Here is a 21,487-nt window from a genome sequence, read left to right as displayed (position 1 = left end):
GAACTACTAAATCAAAATCTGCATTTTTACAAGATCCCCAGGTGATTGGTTTGCGTATTAAAGTTTGAGAAGAACTGGTCTGTAGTATAGTACTTTTGAAAACATTCATGTCCATTTTGCAGGGGAAAAAAGGTATACAAGGATCAAGCGGCCCTTTTGATCAGAGAAGGCAAAGAAAGAAGTTTCAGCTTGTAAGATAATGTCTACTGATTGGCAGTAGCTGCCCGAAGTGCAGAACTGAAGTTTCTGAGGCTGCTTCCTGTCTCAAAGTAGGAGGGTGCCATGAACGTAGGAGGGGAGCAGTCCTGAATGCACACCATACTTTGTCATCTTGCTTTCAAAATCATTAGAATGGGATCTCAGAAATGATGCTGCAGGGGTGGCCAGTTAGCTCAGTTGGTTTGAGCATCGTGCTAATGACACCAAGGTTGCCAGTTCGATCCCCGCATGGGGCACTGTGAGCTGCCCCCTCCATAAAAAAAAAAAGAAAGAAAGAAAATAAATGGGGCCACAGACTTTAATGATGCCAGAGACTAAACATCTGACCCTACCTGGGTTAGCTTTGCTGCACTCCAGCCCCATCTCTTCTCTTGAGTACATTACATAAGAGTGAATCAATAAATTTAACATCAACTAAGTATCACACTAACATAAAAGTGCAAAAACCTTACTAAAGTATTTTTAAAGTAATGACAAGGACATTCAAATCATAAAATATTCTGAAGTCCAAATAAAGGCAACTAAGTCGACGTTTTCTTCTACACACACACAATACCTAAGCATCTCTTACACTCAGTAAAATAAATATTTGAATTGCTCCCCCAAATTGCCGAATGTAACAAACAGTCCCTAATCCTGTTTTTATTTCCAACTACCTTGGAGAAGAGGAAGAATGACATTATGTCTGTGAAATATTTGTGGACTGTCAAATCTATATAAATATTTACCACCTTTCAGTATCTCAGGAAATTGAGAGTTAATAGAAATAGTGGAGTTCAAAATGTGAAATCTGTCACCTCTAAGCCTTTGGCCAAACTCATGCATAAGCTCCTCATAAAAACAACAGTTTACACTGACCTCTCCATTGTGAGTTAGCTTGCTCCACTTCAAGAGGGGTCGTTTAAAAAAAAGAGCGTAAGAGGCACATACAGTTCTGTTCATACTGATCTTATGGGAGAATTAGAAAGGAAAACAAGTGTCAGGTTATTATTAAACTCTTGGAGAGAAAGCCAAAGTAATAATCGTAATCAGTAAGATCTGACCACACATATGTCTTATTGCTACTGTTACTACTAAGCTTTATTTCATGGGGCAAAATCAAACAGGTTAGCCCCTCAAAATTAGACTTCTGCTTCTAATGTGCATTTGGATCAAATGGACGAGTGCAGAGCAAGCCTCTTTCATGCCAGGTCTGTGAAAAGACCAAACCATGCGCATGTGCTGGGAAGGGTGACTGCTGAGATGCTGAGAAACAGATGATCGTGCACATTTCTGTCTTGATTTGGCCCACAAGAAGAAACATACACCTAGTAACAATGACGATAACTTCAGTAAACAGGTGCTTGCAGTTTGAAGTGTTCTTTTGGAAATTTTGGTTTGATGAAACATTTTACAAACAAGAATAAAATGATACAATCTCTTTGGAAAACAGTTTTGCAACCCAGCAATGCCACTCCTATGTATCTACCAAAGAGAAATGAAAACACAGAGTTCACAGAAAAACAAAGTTTACACAAATGTTCGTAGCAACATTATTCATAATAGCCAAAAAGTGGAAACCATCTAATGTCCATCAATTGTCAAATGGATAAACAAAATGGGGCTTATCCATAAATGGGTAACTATTCAGCTATAAAACAGCTACTAATAATACAACATGGATTATCCTCAAAAATATTCTAAGAGAAAGAATCCAGATGAAAAAGATTATATAATGTGTGATTTGATTTATTTGAAATGTACAGAAAAGGCAAATTCTATAGAGACAGAAAGTAGATTAGTGTCTGTCTGGGGTTGGGGGTGGGAAGAAGAATTGACTGCAAATGGGCAGAAAGGATTTCCCAGGGTAATGGAAATGTTCTAAACTTAGTAATGTTGATGATTGCAAAATTCCATACAGTCACTGAAAGTCACTGAGTGATACAACTGAAATGGGTGAATTTTACGCTAGGTAGATTACACATCAATAAAACCATTTCTCACACACACACACACACACACACACACACTCTCTCACACACACAACTGGTTTCCTCATCACATAAAATCAAAAATACAAATTCCCTAGCATGGCATGAAGACGCTCTAGCTCCTCTCCCCCTTTCCAATCCTTGGACCTTCATTCCCTGTGCCCCCCACATACAACAAAGCAGTAGCTTTCCCCTTCCCCAGAATATGCAGCACTGTTTTACACTTCTGTGATTTTTCACACCTAAAAATCCATGTTGCTTTTTCTACCTGCTGAACTACTACTCATCCTTCAAGACCTTGAAGGATGTAAATTCAACTTGGCTGAAATAGTCTCTAAAGTGTCTCAGTCAGAATGAGTTCCTTCCTCATGTTCCCATAGAATCTTCTACATTATGTGTGCATGTGTGTATATCATTTCTTGTTTGTATTATAATCGTTTATTTACAATGTCACCTCCACTGTGTTATGAATTCTTTGGGGGGTAGAAAAAGCATATAATAATGGCTACTATTTGTTAAAAATTTACTCTTGACATATTATGTTTTCACATATTTACTTTTTTACATATTCTAGTCTTCACAGCAATCCTGTAGGTAATCTATTACTGTCTCTATTACTCAGATGAGGAAACTGAGGCTCAAAAAGGAGACACAACATGTCTAGAATCCCACTGCCAGTAAGCAGGAAACTGAGATACAAACATATATATGCTGGATTCCAAAAATCATGTTCTTTTCACTAAACTGCTTTATGCAGAGCATAAAGAAAAAAGGATGGGGCAGCCCCTAAGCTCAGTTTGTTAGAGCACGGTGCTCTTAACAAGGTCGCCGGTTCGATTCCCACTTAGGCCCCTGTGAGCTGCGCCCTCCACAACTACATTGAAACAGCTACTTGACTTGGAGCTGATGGGTCCTGGAAAAACACACTTAAATAAAAGTTTTTTAAAAAAAGGATGAATCTTCTTTAAAAAAAGAAAAGAAAAAAAGGATGCATATATTTAATATATTGTAATGGCAAAAGTTATGAGACCTGATTTTTAGTATCAGCTTTATCACTGATCTTGACAATCTGAGCCTCTGTTTCCTTATCAGGAAAACAAGAGGGTTAGACTAGATAATCTCTAAAGTTCCTTCTGGCTCTAAAAATTCTGATTCTGTGTGCTATCTTGCAACCACGGGAACTCAAGATACTCCAAATCAGAGCATACTGCTTGATGATAATCTAGAATCTCAACATAGGCCGTATCTGGTGATGTTACCACAGTACACTACTGTGGGCTGGTGCATGTCAGCAGCATGAGAGCTTACACAATTCTTGAGCTGTCTTTGAGCAGTTGCTGAAGACACCCAAGTCTTTCTGACTGCACCCTTTGTGAGATAGTACCCAACACATGAACTGCTACACCGCTTTGATGTCCTTCTCTGTCCTAGTACAGGCCATCAATATCACTCACCTACGAAGAAATGCTACCTGCACAGTGCTAGGCATTTGATCTGCAAGTATTCACAACCACCGTCTCCTAACGCATTTCATACCCTGCCGGATAAACTTTCCTGAAACAGGTGGGCTGATTGTGTCATTCCTATTTATAAGCTCCCCGGTTCCCCCAGCCTTCCATTTCTCATACAACGAAGTCAAAATCCGTAGTCTGGCTTGTAGTCTTTTGTGGAATGGTCCCAACCTATTTTCCAATCACTTTTCTTCTACGACTCTTCATAAATCTTGCATTCCAGGCAAAATAAACTATCTAAGGGTCTTTATATTTAAGGGAAAATTTTAACCTAAGTATAATTTTTATGTTAACATAATTTTAAACATCATAAATCATTCTGAAATCTAGAACTCGCTTTCCGGATAGCACACAAACTGGACTCTGTTCATGCAATAAGTTTATGCAGCTCCTTGTGCTGGTCTTTGTCTAGCATGCCTTTTCCCATCATCTTCATACTTCAAATGCTTCAAATGAGCTGACATGTCAAGTGGGCAGTGTGGTAACTGTCATGTATAACCAACCCCTCCATTGAAGTCTTTCGCTATTCAACGTTGCTTTCTGTCCCTCTCGCTAGTAACTCCTCTCCCTCCCTGTATTCACACGATCTTTCCATAGACATCTCCGATGCAGCTTATCATTTTCTGTTTTATGATTACTTAATGTGAATGTCTTAGATGCCCAACGATCAAGAGCTCTTGGAAAAACCTGTATTTGGTCTCAGTCCGATGTGTCCCCAGCACCAAGCACAAATCATAAGTGCTCAATAAGTCTTTCCTTAATGAACGAGAAAAAAGCTTGTGCGAGAGACAGAGCAACCGCTGGTGGAAACGCATCTGTAACCGGATGGGGATGGAGTGGAGAAGCTACTAAGGTGCAGGTACTGTGCTGAGCACAGTTCACCCCTTATTTCATTGAGTCCTTTCAAAACACCCTACTACGTAAGCATCTCTATCTTACTGATGAGGTGTCAGAGTTAGGGAAGTTAAGACAGAGGGCTAATGTCACAAAATGAGTCTGTTTGGGACTTTCCAGGGCTACACTTGTCGCCGGTCCTCCCTCCAGTGTATCATCGTCGCAAGATGGAGGACTTTTTAGGGAAACACGCGGCCCCAGCTCCTTCCACCCTGCATGCCTGGGCACGCCTCGTCTCGCAGTCTGCGACCGAACCACGGCTGGGGGAGCGGCCCTTCGGCTCGCCCGGGCCCCGCCCACTGCGTCGCTGGCGACGTCATCACGCAGTGCCGCGATGGCGCGGCCACGCCCTTTAAATACGGGCTTCCCAGCGCGCGCACGGCGGTGTGTGGAGAGGGGACGCGGCCCGGGCACGGCTGCCGCGGCCCGCGAGGTGGGCGGAAAGGCGGCTTTGCGGCCCAGACGCGGAAGGGAAGGGCGCTGCTGCCTTGCGAGCGGGCGCGCTCGTGAGGGGCGGGAGGAGGGAACATGGCGGGCCCCTCGGCCTAGCCGGGACCCTGGGCGCCTGCTTCTGGCGCGGCCGCCGCCCTCGACTTAGCTCGCCCCGTAACCTGCCTTCCTGGAGCCTCGTGTCTCTTCTCCTCGAGTCCCCTTTCCCGCAGGCACTCCGTGTACCTTCACGGGTCCTCCCACCCCGCCGCTACCGCGTCGCAGTGGGAGAGCTCCCTCGAGCGCGAGCTGGTCAGGCCTGTGCAGGGCCCAGAGGCCGGCGCCTAAGTTGGACCCTGAAGTTTCTCTCCCAGACGATCAGGCCGCCCGGGGGGACAGGAGAGACACGGAACACGGGGCAGTCAACCCAGATTTGTAGTCCAGGCGGTTCCTCGGGGCGATCCTGTGAAATGTCCCCGAAGTCGCCTGGACCTCGGTCTCCTCAAAAGTCAGGTTCTCTTAGAGAGAGTTTTGGTCTCCAGGAAGCTTTTGGCTTCCGGGGCGCGCCAGCCTCTTCCCCCATCACAGGGGACGGCTGCAAGGACGGCAGCAAGGTTTATTTTGGCAGGAAGGGAGCTGGCGGGAGAGCCGAGTAAGACGCGCAGCCCCGGGCCGTCCAGGGATGGAAGGGAGCGTGAGAACACCACGTGTTTCGGCTCTCGTGTCACAGGGTTTTGAAAGGGACGTTCCTGGAGTGAGTTACGTGGACGTTCCTGGAGTGAGTTACGTGGACGTTCCTGGAGTAAGTTACGTGGACGTTCCTGGAGTAAGTTACGTGGACGTTCCTGGAGTAAGTTACGTGGACGTTCCTGGAGTGAGTTACGTGGAGAAGGCCTTCTCCGACATCATCCTTGCTGCTCTACCGCAAAGAAGCCGCTGCAGTCTGTTTTCGGTGTCATTTGAGGGCAGGTGTTAGGAACAGGTTCTTCCTCACAGAAGTTAACACCTGGCTGGGCCCTTCACCTCTTTTATTTTATTTTTATTTTTATTATTTTTTTTAATGTTGACCTTTTGTTTTTCTTCAGGTGAGTGTTGATTCTGGAGACACCCCGCTTCTGTTGGAGCCTGCACTGCCAGGCAGCAGAATTGTGAGCTCCGCCGTGAAGCAGGTATCGTAAGACGATGAGCTCTGTGATGGCGGTGGGGGAACCAACGCTGAGCTGGTGAGTTACATCTGGTTGTCATCACCTGAAGAGAATGGAAGTGGGACCGGGCTGGGTTCAGAAAGGAGAGTTTCTGACTTGGAGAGATTGGGAGGAAACGGAGAAAAAGATACGAGTTCAGCGGCTCCCAATTTGCACCCTATCCTCATCGTCACATACTGAGCCTTTTTGAGATAGATGACTGCATTTTCTCTCCTAAAGTGGCACTCAGGTTGCTACTAGGTATAATTCCATCATGTATTTATAGTTGGTCTCTCAGTGAAGGAGAAATGCTGGAATTTTTATGTGTCTAAGAACGTTGCCCATTTCTGTGCAAGTAATAAAAAGACACGCTTCTTTAAGAATAGACAAGCTTCTTTTATATTGGAATCTACATCAAGTGATAATGTAAATGCATAGACGATATTTCCCTTTGTTAGCCAAGGAGAATACAAAAGTTATGAGAATATAAAGATGATGAAAATAGTGCCTGACAAATAGTGCCTGACTCAAAGAAGATTCAATTAGTACATGCGCAGTAAGTATTTGTTTATTGCAAACAATGCTCCCTCCCTCCAAGGAGCTCACAATCCCTAAGGCCCATGACTTTGTTTTTGGATGATGTGCAAAAAGCTTAAAATGGAATGAGATGTCACAGATACAGTACCGTAATAACTGTGCTGGTGCACAGCGAGTAAGTCATTCTCATGTTACCATTTATACCTTAATGGCTATTGTTTCGGATAAATGCCTTTAAAAACAGTAAGGAATGAATATGGAGCAAATATGCTACAATTTCCCATTTTGGGAATGGGCCAGCCAGAAGTTGCTCTTTGATTAGAAGTATACACATTTACGCTCCTTGCTGTAAAGTATGTGTTCAGATGCAGCACAGATGCTCTTATATACCATTGACATTATGAGACTACATGTGATTTAGGGCCTTTGTATAGTATCGTGGTCTTGGAACTGTTCTTTTCCTACTAATCTATGTCCTCTCAGATTAACAGTCCTCAGTGTTTTTAGTTTTTAAATTTCTCATTCAACCAGCGTTGGACGATTACTATATGGAGAGCATTAACTATAATATGTAAGTCTCTAAATTACTTATGTTATGGAAAATCATATAAGACCTTAAGATGGGTTTTAGGAGAGACACACCATTTATCACATTTGCCAAGTTAATGAAAATAGGTAGGACATGCCGTCTTTGTAGTGTCTTTTGGCCTAGCATAATAGGGCATGAAACAAAAATAAATTGAGAAGCATTTTCTGTCAGTAACCAAGTATCTTAATGTTAGGACCAGAGCCAGAAGTGAGCCCTGTTCCTGCCAGACCCTTCACTGTACTTTAATCTGTTCTATCTTTAACTCTCTAGTAGCTCTGGCATTTATTTAATTGGATACTAAAGGAAAAGCAAGGCTGGTTATTGGAACTGGAGAATTTCAGAACGGGCCTAGGCTAAAGCTACCCAAGAAGGAAAACATCTAAACTCACAGATCTGGTACATGAAATTAAAATTATCAAGAGGCGACAGTCTAGGAAAGGGGATGTAGAGGGCATGTAGTTATAGTTACAATTGTACCATTATGCTGCTTAATCTAGCATGAGATTTTGAATTGTCAAATGCAAGTAAATTACTTTGCTTCACAGGGATGTTTCCTCAAAAAATGGCCTTAAGACATTTTTCTCTCGAGAAAATTATAAAGATCATTCCATGGCTCCAACTTTAAAAGAACTATGTATTTTATCTAACAGGTAATATGTTTATTTATTTGGTTATCTGTTTCCATATTTGATTGTTATTTTTCTGTTAGCTGAAGTTTTACATCTCTCTATATCCACTACTAAACATTCAAATTATAGAAATGTAAAAATTAGAAAATAGAAAAACCCAGTACCCAATGCTGACCACTCTTTGGTATGTGTCTTTTTAGACCTTTATCCACATGTAAACAGATACATATTAAAACAAAAATGGGATCATATTATAAATACAATGAGATCTATAAGAACTGTAAAACTGTTTCACAGTTTATTTTTTCATTTAAAATAATATTTCATGTATTTCCATACCACCTGCGTATAGCCCAATTTTCTTAATGGTTGCATATTACTTCATTATATAGATATACTTTCTCACTCATTTAGCTAGTTTTATATTGCAAAATGTTTGTGTTCCTCTTTTTTGCAATTATAAGCAATACATTGATGAACTTTTTGTAATTATTTCTGAGGTAAATTAATATAAATTGAATTGTTTGGTCAGATGGTTTATATGCTTTATATTTTAATAGATACTGCTAATTACCACAGACTTTCTCCACCCCTCCCCTGTATGAAAATGCCTATTAAGTGATCATTTTCCCTTCTCACTGCTTGCCTGCCTGTAACAGCTTCATTCTTTTGTGATTGCCTATTTCTACTGTATTGTAGATGAATCTTGAAACCAAGTTACCGGGTTTACTAGAAAGGAGTGTAAATATGCCAAATGAGAAATTAGGAAACTCCTTTAGGGGAGCTCAACTTCTACTTTCAACCTTTTCTCTACTGCTGTTGTGATGGAGGAAGTATATTTCCAGCCTTTGCATCAAATGGGATTCCATCTTTTTCTGCCTTCTCAGTATCCTTTCTGTCTATTAGCATCCCCTTATTCCTGTATCTTTGTTCTGTCTTGATCAATACAGGCATACCTCATTGTATTGTACTTTACAGGATATTGTGTGTTTACAAATTGAGGGCAAGACCTTCCACTTGCAAAAAGATGATCACTCACTTAATTGCGAAACTTGCTTTATCGTAGTGGTCTGGAACCAAACCCGCAAGAGTCTCCGAGATATGCTTATATTTACGCATGCTCAATCCCTGTCTTAATCCCTGGACTTCAGGTTCTCTCCTAGTTACTTTCTTACCTCTGCTCATTTGTACTTCTCCTTCTTTAAAGACTTATGCATGCTTGCTGGGAGGGAATGAGGGACAAAGAAACTGTAAAACATGCAGAAAGCAACAAAATGGCAGTAGGATGTCATTCACTATCAAGAATTACTTTAAATGGATTAAACGCTAATCAAAAAACAGATTGAGATAATTGATTTAAAAAAAAAACTTTCCTTCAGTGCACATCCCGCTGGACTTGGTTTCACTGAACATCACTCTCTTAATTTGGCCTCACTAGTCTACAAAGAGTGCCCCCCTCTGAAGATCATCTTTGAGTTCTTGACTGGAGATACCGCACTCTCCTAGTTTTCCTCCTAGTTTTCTGGTGACTGTGGTATTTCTCAGTCTCTTGCCGTCTTCGTCTTCAGGCTTCCTATGCTGGCTCATCAGATTTTGAGCTTTCAAAGAATACTGATTTTGCACTCTTCAGCCCAGCCTTTTGAATCCGAACCTTTGAGGATATGTTCGTGGGATCAGTTAATAGACAACGTTGATACTCATTGGTTGTTTCCATTCCTTTACTATTACAAACAATGAACATCCTTTTTATACATGTACTGGTATAAGTACTGGGATAGATTTCTATAAGAGGTGGGTATGTATGTGTTTTTTATTTTGATAGATATTGCTACATTGTCATTAAAAACATTAAAGAAACAAGTGTTTTTTGATTTCACCAATGAATAAATAAGTTCACATAAAAGCAAGCAGAGGTTGTATTAGAGGCAATTTCAAAAATAAATATTTCAAAAGAGGCAATTTCAGAACTAACATTCTTTTTGCCAAGCTGCATAATTATCATGTCTTTGCTAATATCACCTATAGAAGGTTAAGACAATAGATTCCTTACAAATGTGCATGTATGGATTTTTTTTTAAAAGCTATTTCTATTATTCAACTTGTACCATTTCTTGGGGATAACTGATTTCTTAAAACATGTCAGTTAAATAAAGAATTCCCTTTGTTTGACTCAAAGAATGCCTACCAATTCTAGCTGGGATTTAGTGAACATGTATCTCTTTACCTTAAAAAAACAAACAAACAAACAAAACTCACCATTTTCAGAACTTTTATCTCAGCCTTCATCTTTTCTTCATCAGATTAAATTCTTCTAATATTAATTTTCTTTATCTTGCCATTGCTTCTTAATTATTTTAATGGTTCTTTTCAAGTACAGTTCTCTTCAGCATATCCCAGGCATGGGTTATGTAAGGGAGAGGACATCTTCCTCTCTAGGAAACAACACAGAAATCTTTTTCCCCTAGAATATGCTTGTCTTTCCTTGGATTTCTATATAGCACAAAATAATTTTTAGTATAATTTACCTTTTAGTATAGAAAAAATAAAGACGCAGGCATTGAGTTCATGTTTCTAGTCTTTTTTGCTAACTTTGAGTTTTATTAAGTTTTGTTACAGTAAGGAATGGATTTTCAGACTGTTAATTTACAGCTGTTTCTTGATGGGAAACTAGGAGATTGTAAAATTTTTATTAGCCATAGTTTTGTATTTTTTATGTTCTTTAACATTTTGGAAAATATTAATACTTTTAATTATATTACTTTCAACAAAGTGAGGTTTTTATTCAACCCTTCTGCCTCCACTGAAAAGTAAACATTTGCCTTTTTTTAATTAAAGTTTATGATTGTAGATATTTGTAACTGAATTTTAAGCCAACAAGGGAGAAAGTAGCTTTAAATAGAAAAAATATTATCAAATTTCAACGTGTTTAGTGTAGAAAAGTGAATCAAACTCAGGAGGTACAGGTAGACTTTAGATGCAGAGTCTAGAAGCACCATCTTCAAATGCTACTTAAAGAAGCTTCCCAAACCAATAGACTTAAAAACTAGGAAACTTGACGTTTTGAATTCTGCCTTTTTTCCATAAAAACTTTAAGTAAAAAAGGAGAATAGGTAGTTGACAAAATGAAGGGGGAAAACTTCAAACCATCAACTGAAATAAAATATAATGCTGTAAATGTGGATAGAGAAACCCTGTCAGATGCTTTTGGCTTGCCCCTGATGAAGATTTTGACAGCACTGCACATGGAAATGATCTTGATGTGCTGCCATTTCATTCTTTGCTGAATGTAGCCAATTTAAACTGCTAGAATTTCTTGACATTCCTACTCTGGCATATCTGAGTCAGCATCTTGTTGCTGCAGCAGCTTAATTAAATTTGCCAGTTTGTGCCACAAGGACAGACATGTTCTCATATTCAGAGAGACAGCTGTGAAGCAGTATTGTTAAGAGTTGCGGACACAATACTGTTAGGTTTGAATAGCTCTCAAGACATTTTCTAGTGAGAAATCAATTTGCTGTAATACATTTCTCCCAAGATCAGCAGTTAATATTCATTTTGTTAACCTAAAATATGCTTATTTTTATGCAGTTATTGGAGAAACTTTAGTTGTTAAGTATGTCTTTTTTCACTGTATTATTTTCAGAGCCAATCTAAGCATCCTTATTTTCATTTCCATAATTCTTTTCCCATTCACTAACCACCTCTTGATTAGTTTTCCATCCATAGTTTAGCTCTAAAGAGTGATCTTCAATATTTTTGCTTTATTTCGTGGCACCATCTTTTTCTAGAAATTTTGGAATTTTTTTACTGTATTTATTTTAATATTACAAAGTTTCTTTAAAACAAATTAGTGTTAATTTTGGATGGGGCTTAACCCATACTTTGTCCAGACACAGATCTAGGGTGGTAATTCTCAACCTTATCAGGCCAAAACCCTCCTGCTTATAACAAATATTTGTAAGAAATAAGAAACCACCACCTTTACTACCTTGAATTGAAATTCATAGATAAGAATAGCTACAGACATAATATTTAGAAATAATGTCCTAGATATATTAATGTAAAGTAGAATAATAATTTATGTTCTAATGTGTAGTTTAATATGTAAATACATGGATACTGCTGCACTAGAAGATACAATGAAGTAGTCAGGTGCACCAGCTCAAGTGGATAAGGTTGGATCTAACAGAAGTAAGATAAACTATAGCATAAAGGAATCATAAGAAAAATTAAAGAGAATGAAATGTATTATTAGGATAAGTGAAAACAGACCAGACTTATTTGTATGTGATAACAGAAAGCCTGAAAGGACCTTTGAAAGTTGTGCAGGACACCACAGTACATTACAGGCGTGTAATATTCCTCACCTCTTAAATGCCTTTAATTCTCCCCCTTTTTTGACAGCTCAGATGCACCCAAAGTCTTCTAAAATGCCCTGAGGGAGTTAATACTGTCACAGTTAAGAACCCCTGGTCTGGATATTTCTTACCTCTCCCCTCTTCCCCCTCTTAATCCTGATTTCAATGTCCTTAGGATTCTTTTAAGTCACCTATTCAGTATGTTCAGTTTGGAAACCTAAAACTACCATGGTCACATTGTATTGATGTACCCTATTTACTTTTCTGTCTTCTCCATTCATTTGTCTGATCCACTTGATTGTAAGGTCCTAGGAAGTGGAGATTGTATTGTACTCCATGTTGGTTGTATCTCCAGTACCCAGTATAAGGCTGGCACATGGTAGGTCGCTTAGTAAGGATAAATGAATGGAGGAATGACAAATGAATCAACAGGCATCCTTCTTTCTCATTTGTTTCCCTTCCTCTTGGATTATTGTTGTTTAATTCGGAACCAATTAAGGAACCAATAAGGAACAGTTCAACTGTGGTGGAAATTAGAATTATAGAAGCTAAGGAAGTTCAATTTGTGTGTCTGTGTGTGTGTGTCTGTGTGTGTGTGTCTGTGTGCTTGCTTGAAAACTATTAAAACTGTAGATTACAACAACTGAATAGCAAGAATAGAGACATTGTGAACAAAATAAGACATTTGTATTCATATCGTGTTTCCCCGAAAATAAGACCCAGCCAGACCATCAGCTCTAATGCGCCTTTTGAAGCAAAAATTAATATAAAGGTGCATTAGAGCTGATGGTCTGGCTAGGTCTTATTTTCGGGGAAACACAGTGTACCTTAACTGGGGTAGTAAGGTGATTTTTTTTTTTTAATTGGAGGTAATGATTCATAAACAACTATGGTAACAGGTTCTCTAGCCACTCACTACTTTTCTAATGTATTTCAATATAAATGCACTAAGATTTTTTTACATTCGTATAAAAACATAAAAGATATTTCCATGGATTCAGCCATGTACATGAGTGATAGAGGATTGTACAACTTTTCTAAAACCTTTATTGCATCCATAAGATATGGCACATGAGTTGGAATTTTCTTTTTAAATCTTGAGATAATTAAAGCAGAGGAAACCAGAGAATTTAGAATCTCAGTGAATTTGTTAACTTCAAGCTTGTGACTTCATCATATCCTGCTCTTTGTAGCTTTTGTTAATTATGTTAACTGATATATCTTACTGAAGAAATTAAGCATTAAAAACAATTTGCATTGTAATAAAATGTAAACACAAAATACCTGAATATGTAATTGGAAGAGTGATTTACCCCTCTTCAGTAAAGGGGAAAAAATTCCAAATTGCATAACTTGTCTATGGATTGTATCTTCCTCTCCATCACATAATTGAAGGTAAGCTTGTAATCTGATCCTATCCTGCAGAATACTTAATTTACACCAAATAGCTAAACATCAAAATGCAGGTGGCAAAGTTAAATGATAATCCAGAATTTACTGTGTTAATCATACTATATTCTCCCTGGTGATTACGAATCATGAAGTTCCATGATAGTAATCTTATGTGAAAAACACTATTTGTAAAATTTTTTTTCCAGACGTATAGGAGAAAATTCGAATGCCTCAGCAAGTTCTGTAGAAAATGAGCCGGCAGCAACTCAAGCAAAAGAAAAAGTTAAAACCACAGTTGGAATGGTTCTTCTTCCAAAACCAAGAATTCCTTATCCTCGTTTCTCTCGTTTCTCACAGAGAGAGCAGAGGAGTTATGTGGACTTGTTGGTTAAATACGCAAAAATTCCTGCAAGTTCCAAAGCTGTTGGAATAAATAAAAATGACTACTTGCAGTACTTGGTATGTATTCTGTTCTTCAGCTTCAGTAAAAAATATTTAAAAGTTAATCAGGAAGTAGTTTAAATTTGCTTTTATGTTTTTAGGTACAGTCATATTAACAAAAATGTAAGTAGTTTAATTGACGGACAAATTGGTGCATTAATGCTTTTGTTCTATTGCAATTCAGCCATTTTGCTCTAGTTCTAAGCATATTTCATCCCCCTTAAGTACTAGCCATAGAGCTTTAGTTGGGTCATTGAACCAATTTAAAATTTGTGTTTATGACTTTAAGTAATTTCCAGAACTTTGACTTTATAAATGATGTTGTGCTGAACATCATTGTTGCAAACTCTGTTCATATCTATGATTGTTTACTTAAGATAAAATTTAAAAAATAAAACTGTGTTACCAAACGCTATATGTGTTTTTAAAGCTTTGATCTGCAGTTACACATGGGTAAATTGTTCTTCAAAAAGTTTAAACCAATTTGTATCACTAATATGGGGCATTACCTTCTTGCCTCTAATTTTACGTTAATTTACAATGATTACTAATGAAAATAAGCATTTTTCCATGTGTAATGTGTTTATAAGTCATTTGTATTTCTTTTGTAATTTGCCTATTCGTTTTGTTTGCTCATTTTTCCATTTGGGTATTTTTTTAAATTAAGAGCATTTTATAAAATAAGCGTATTAATTCAAGCATGTATTGTAGTTATTAGTCATTTGCTTTTTAATTTTTGAGTTTTTCATAGCAAGTTTGTCTTTATTATATAATAATTTTTATTAACTTTTTCTTTGTGATTTTACTTTGGATATGATACTTTTTATTGTTCAGTTTCAAATTAGAGCAGTGATTGAGAAATGATTGTTTTTAACCAACCTTCTTATTCCAAAACATATCTACTTTTTAAAAATCAGGATATGAAAAAACACGTGAACGAAGAAGTTACTGAATTCCTAAAGTTTTTACAGAATTCTGCGAAGAAATGTGCACAGGATTATAATATGCTTTCTGATGACGCACATCTCTTCACAGAGGTAAAAAAAAACATGTTTTCTTAAACTGCCAAGTAATAGGCAATTGTAGCATTTTACAATGTGTGATGATCCTGCCAAAAGCATATGGAAATACCAGTATTATCAAGTTAGAGACCAAATTGTATGTAGGTCTTTTATTCCTCATGTGTTTAAATAATAGAAATACTGTATTGACACTTCAAAATCATGTACTGTGTAGTATGTTCATATTTTTTTCTATTAATAATTCAACTACTATATTTGAGAGTTATATTTTTACTCACATGGATGGTTTGATTGGATGCACTAATTTCCCATAAGAGAGAATGAGTGCTTAAGCAGTTATCTTGGTCCTTAAAAATCTAAATGGTCCTTTAGAACTTAGTCACATAAATTTGTATTTATTACCTTTGTGATAATAAATACCAGCCACCAAATGATAAATTTCAACTGTGAGTTCATTTTTTTGCATAAGTCAGACATGTTTATTAGTAAAGCATATAAATCACTCTGCCTTGTACCCTACCATCATTCAGTGGGCCTAGGAGAAATTTACAGTACACTACTTAAAGAGTAACTTTTTTTTTTTAATTTTTATTGGGGAATATTGGGGAACAGTGTTTCTCCAGGGCCCATCAGCTCCAAGTCGTCTGTCAGTCTAGCTGTGGAGGGCTCAGCCCAGCTTCAAGTCCAGTCGCCGTTTTCAGTCTTTAGTTGCAGGGGGCACAGCTCACCATCCCATGCGGGAATGGAATCAGCAACTTTGCTGCTGAGAGCTCGCACTCTAACCAATTGAGCCATCCGGCTGCCCCCTTAAATAGTTACTATTAATATATACAGTTGACCCTTAAACAACTCAGGCACAGTTGAAAATTCATGTATGACTTTTAACTCACCCAAAACTTACTACTAATAGGCAACTGTTGACCAGAAGGCCTTACCAATAACATAAACGGTCAACACATATTTTGTATGTTATATGTATTATATACTGTATTCTTACAATCTAGAGAAAAGAAAATGTTATTAAGAAAATCATAAAAAAAGGGAAAATATATTTATAGTATTTATTGAAACAAATCCGCGTATGAGTGGACCCGCATAGTTCTAACCCGTATCATTCGAGGGTAAAGTGTATTATTATAGTAGAGTTCATCTACAAACACCAACACCAGTATGGATTTTTTTTAAAGCTTTTTAAACTGGTCACTTAACACAACAATGTGATACACTCGACTCTATTGAACTCTGCACTTCAAAATGGTTAAGATGGTAAGTTTTATGTGTTTTTTACCACGAGTAAAAGAAAACTGGTCATTATAAATTGGAGGACAGCAAAGGATATTAATTTTACCTATTTTAACATTTCTTTTTTTATTTTTAATTAAATGTAGTGGGGTAACATTGGCTAATAATTTTATATAAATTTCAGGTGTATAGTATAACATCTGTATACTCCATTGTGTGCTCAGCATCCACAGTCTAGTCTCCTGCGGTCACCATATATTTGACCACCTTGACCCTCTTCATCCTCTCCCCATACTCTTTTCCCTCCAGTAACCACCCTTCTGTTGTCTGTATCTATGAGTTTGTTTGTTTTGTGTGAGTTTCCTTTACCATTTTTTATTTTTGTTTATTGTCTTTCTCCACAATGTTTGTGAGTACTCTTTTGTGCGTTGCTGTGTTCCCAGTGACAAGAATAATGCCTGGCATACAGTAATTGCTCAAGTGCTCAGTGTAATTATTTAAGTGGATATAAACATGTTTATTAACAGAGTAAGTTATTTGTTAGCTAACAGTCAGCATTAAGTCTTGTTTTTTTAGGTAGATTGATTTGGCAGCACATTTTCTCTAATTTGTATTTTACGTGTCCACCCCAAAGATTCACTGATAGTTTTCTAATTTTTTTACCATTAAAAAATTTTAATTTCATGTTATGAAATGTAATATACTTATGGAAAAGTATATAGATACTTATGGAAAAGTATATAGAACAACTATATACAGCTTAACAAAGACTTAACATACTGAACACCTATGTATGAATTCTCTTCTAAGTCACAAAATAAAACATTACCAATAACCCAGTATCTTTCCTAGATAATAACATTCTCCTTCCTGAAGAGATATTCACTATCCCAAGTTTGGTGTTTCATAATTTCCAGTCCCCGTCCCCCACTTTCTTTTCTGGTATTTATTTTGTCTCTTTTGCCTGTTTTTGATTTTATGTGAATGGAATTCTTTGTTCTTTTATATGAATAGAATTCTTCCTTCTGTCATTCAGCATTCTGTTTGTGAGATTCATATGTATGTATGTGTGTGTATTTGTAGTTAATTCATTTTCATTTCTGTACATTATTCCCTTTTATGAATAAACAAATTTATTCTGTTGATCAAAATGTGGGTTGTTTACAGTTTGAAGCTGTTCTAAGCAATGTTATGAAAATTCTCATACTTATCTCTTGGTGGACCTGTGCACACATTTCTACTGGGTATATCCTGGGAGTGCCAATAAAATGTATGCAAGTGGACGCTTTTGTCAGCGTTGCTCAAGTAGGAGTTCGCTGTAATCAGAAGTGTCTGGACACTGATGGTAACCACTTTGAGCACCTCTTGTGATTGCAAACGTCAAATGTGACTTGTATTCATCTTTTGTTATCGGAATATATTGAATATACAATTTTAATAGTTTTCCTTTCTTAAAATGTGTATACATTTTTTTGGTACCCTTTGTGTATACCTAGGAATGGAATTGTAGGGTAATAGAGTATGCATACCTTCAACTTTAGTATATAATGTCAAACTGTTTTCCCAAGTTGTAACACTTTATATTCCATCCAGCAGTGTTTGAAAGTTTTGTTGCTCCATATCCTCAACAATTGATACTTAACAGTTATTTTAGTTTTACCCTATCTAGAGAATATCGTGCTGTATATAATAAGATTGTGCATCTTTTCATATATATGTGTTCATTTCTTGTGAATTGACTGTTCCAGTTTTGCCCTTTATTCTGGATTTTTCATCTTACTGTTATTGATATGTGGGAGTTCTTTGTATATTCTAAATACAAAAACGTAATGGGTTATATATGTTGTAAGTTTGTCGGGGTTTTTTTGCCAAAACAATTTCTTTTAATCTACAAGTTCCCCCTCGATACCTTTCTTTTCCTTACAGTTTCTTTCCTAGAACCTGAGTCACTTAACCTGTAGAGTTTCCCAGTCATAAAAATTGAATCAGGCACAATGTACTGTCTGTCTGGCCTCTTTCATTCAGCATTTTTTTGAGATTCATCTGCGTTGATGCAAGTATCCATAATTTATTCCTTTTTGTTTTGTATGGTTACACGAAATTTGGTTTATAAAAATGTTCAACTGTTGATGAGCATTTGTGTTATTTCCAATTTGGGGCAATTATGAATAAAGCCACTATGAACGTCCTTGTACAAGGTTTTTTTGGAACACATGCTTTCGTTTTCTTGGGTAAATAAGTAGGGGTATAATTGCTAAATCATATAGCAAATGTAGTTAAATTTTATTAGAAACTGCCAAACTTTTTTCATAGTGGATATAGCATTTTACACTCTCACTAGCAATATATGAATACCAGTCACTCTATACTTTTACTAACAGTATTGTTAATCTCTTTAATACTGGCCAATCCATTATATTTTTAATTTGTATTTCCCTGATGAGCAGTGGTTGGACATCTTTTTATGTGCTTATTGGCTTTCTATATATTCTTTTGTGAATTGTCTGTTAAAATTTTTTTGCTGATTTTATTGGTTTTTATTTCTGAGTCTTGAAAGTTCTTTATATATTCTTAATACAAGTCTTGTATATAATATAGTTTACTCCCAGTTTGTGACATGCTTTTTCATTTTTTTAAACAGTATCTCAACAAAATTTTAATTTTGATGAAGTTTAATTTTTCAAAATGTCTTATGGTTTGTGCTTTTATATGTTCTAGCACAGAAATATTTCCAACCCCAAGTGATTCTCTTCTGGGGTCACTTTTACTTTTACCCCTACCCTACCCTACTCCTCCACCCCCTCCTAGGGGATTTCATCAATGTCTGGAGACATTTTTGGTTGTCACAACTGGCAGAGTTCTACTGGTATCCACTGGCTAGAGGTCAGAGATGCTGTTAAACATCCTACAGTGCACATGACATCCCTCACAACAAAGAATTATCCACCCCAAAATGTCAGTAGTGCTTCTGTTGAGAAACCCTGATCTAGAGGTTTTATGGTTTTAACTTTTATGTGAATGTCTATGTTTATTTCAAGTTATTTTTATACAAGATGTGAGGTTTGTATCAAAGTTCATTTATCTTTCGTATGGATATTCTAGTTGTAGCATAGTGATCTTCAAGTGAGACTGATTTTGTCTCCCCGTGGACGTTTCGTAATGTCTGGAGACATTTTTCATTGTCACAGCTCAGGAAGGAATGTTTCTGGCATCCAGTGGATAGACCCAAGGATGTTGCTAAGTATGATACAAAGTATAGGACAGCCGCCACCATAAAGAAATATCTGGTCCAAAACACCAGTAGTGCCAATGCTGGGAGACTACCTAGCACTATTGGTTGAGAAAGCTATTTTGTCTCTTATTGAATCACCTTGTTACCATCAATGTGTAGGTCAGTTTCCTGACTTAGTTCTATTGATTAATCCGAGTACCTGTCCTTTTGCCGGTACCACCCAGTCTTGTAAGTTTTGAAACCACGTGGTGGAAGTCCAGCAACTTTGTTCTGTTTTGAATTGTTTTGGTTCTTATCAGCCCTTTGCATTTCCATGTAAATTTTAGTATCAGCTTGTTAATTTCTACAAAAAACCTAAGTGAGATTTTAGTTTGGATTGCTTTGAATATATAGAACTTGTATTTTACAAATATCTCTGAAAAGAGTGTTTAGCTAGATTGCTTTTCTTTTTAAATAAAACCTGACCATCGTTTGTCTTTTAATTAAAAAGTTTAGTTGTTTCCATTCATTATAATTGATGTATATGGACTTGTTTATGGTTTCTATTTGTCTTATTTTTTTCTAAACTTCTTTCTCATACTTCCTTTGAGGGGATTGATCTTTCCCACTTTCAAACTATATGTTTACAGAGACCATAGACCATTTTGACTCTTATCCCATCCCTCCTGACCGATACTGTTGTTTTAATGCTGTCTCTTTTTAAAACCTGCTTACATTATTATTTTATATGGGCAATGTTTGTTTGAATTTATCTACAAATTTTGACAATTTTTTTGTCTTTTTTTTTCTTCTCAAGTGTACATTCTGAGTTCCTCTTCATTATTCCTGAAATGCTGTATCTTCTAGGTGTTCCTTTGATGAAGGTCTCTTGTTGATGGAACAGTCTTTTTCATTTATCTGGAAATATTTTTTTATTTTGTTTTCATTCTAGTAAGATAGTTTTACTCTATACATAATTCTAAGCTGACTTTTATTTCTCAACATTTGAAGATATAATTCTTTTTCTGGCTCATGTTATTGCTGCTGAAGAGTGTGTTGTCTGTTTAATTGTCTTTTTTTTTTAATTTATTGGGGTGACAATTGTTAATGAAATTACGTAATTTCAGGTGTACAATTCTGTATTACATCATCTGTAAATCCCATTGTGTGTTCACCACCCAGAGTCAGTTCTCCTTCCATCACCATGTATTTGATCCCCCTTACCCTCATCTCCCTCCCCCCACCCCCTTACACCTTACACTCTGGTAACCACTAAACTATTGTCTGTGTCTATGAGTTTTTGTTTCTCATTTGTTTGTCTTGTTCTTTTGTTGTTTTTGGTTTATATACCACATATCAGTGAAATCATAGGGTTCTCTGCTTTTTCTGTCTGACTTATTTCACTTAGCATTATACTCTCTAGATCCATCCATGTTATCACAAATGTTCCTATATCATCTTTCCTAAACGCCGAATAGTATTCCATTGTGCATATATACCACAACTTCTTTATCCATTCATCTATCGAAGGACATTTTGGTTGTTTGCATGTCTTGGCCACCGTAAACAAAGCTGCAATGAACATTGGAGCACATGTGTCTTTATGTATAAATGATTTCAAATTCTTTGAGTAGATACCCAGGAGAGGGATTACTGGGTCATATGGTAATTCTATTTGTAATTTTTTGAGGAACCTCTACACTGCCTTCCATAGCGGCCGCACCAGTCTGCATTCCCACCAGCAGTGTATGAGGGTTCCTTTTTCTCCACAGTCTCTCCAACACTTGTTGCTATTTGTCTTGTTGATGATAGCCATTCTGACTGGGGTGAGGTGATATCTCATTGTGATTTTTATTTGC

The 21,487-nt window shown here is 37.1% G+C and overlaps 1 protein-coding gene across 7 annotated transcripts in view; it reads left to right on the top strand.

Moving 5' to 3' along the window:
- The first annotated feature begins 4,927 nt into the window (after window positions 1-4,927).
- Window positions 4,928-21,487, top strand: part of ICE2 (interactor of little elongation complex ELL subunit 2) — a 66,057-nt gene continuing 49,497 nt past the window's right edge. For 4 of the 7 annotated variants that reach the window (XR_013993355.1, XM_081048581.1, XM_081048580.1 and 1 more), the window contains exons 1-5: window positions 4,936-5,027; window positions 6,109-6,246; window positions 7,879-7,983; window positions 13,919-14,171; window positions 15,071-15,190. Coding sequence is in view for 6 of the 7 variants with exons in the window: in XM_081048581.1 (XP_080904707.1) it covers window positions 6,206-6,246; window positions 7,879-7,983; window positions 13,919-14,171; window positions 15,071-15,190 (519 nt within the window). In the remaining variant the exon portion in view is untranslated. Of the gene's footprint in view, window positions 5,028-5,778; window positions 6,247-7,603; window positions 7,730-7,878; window positions 7,984-13,918; window positions 14,172-15,070; window positions 15,191-21,487 lie in introns of those variants that run through there. The other 3 variants (XM_081048584.1, XM_081048583.1, XM_081048582.1) reach the window with 3 other exon arrangements.

The sequence above is a fragment of the Rhinolophus hipposideros genome (genome assembly GCF_964194185.1).
Source record: "Rhinolophus hipposideros genome assembly, chromosome: 5".
Taxonomy (NCBI): Eukaryota; Metazoa; Chordata; class Mammalia; order Chiroptera; family Rhinolophidae; genus Rhinolophus; species Rhinolophus hipposideros.
This window is presented reverse-complemented; position numbering and strand designations above follow the sequence as displayed.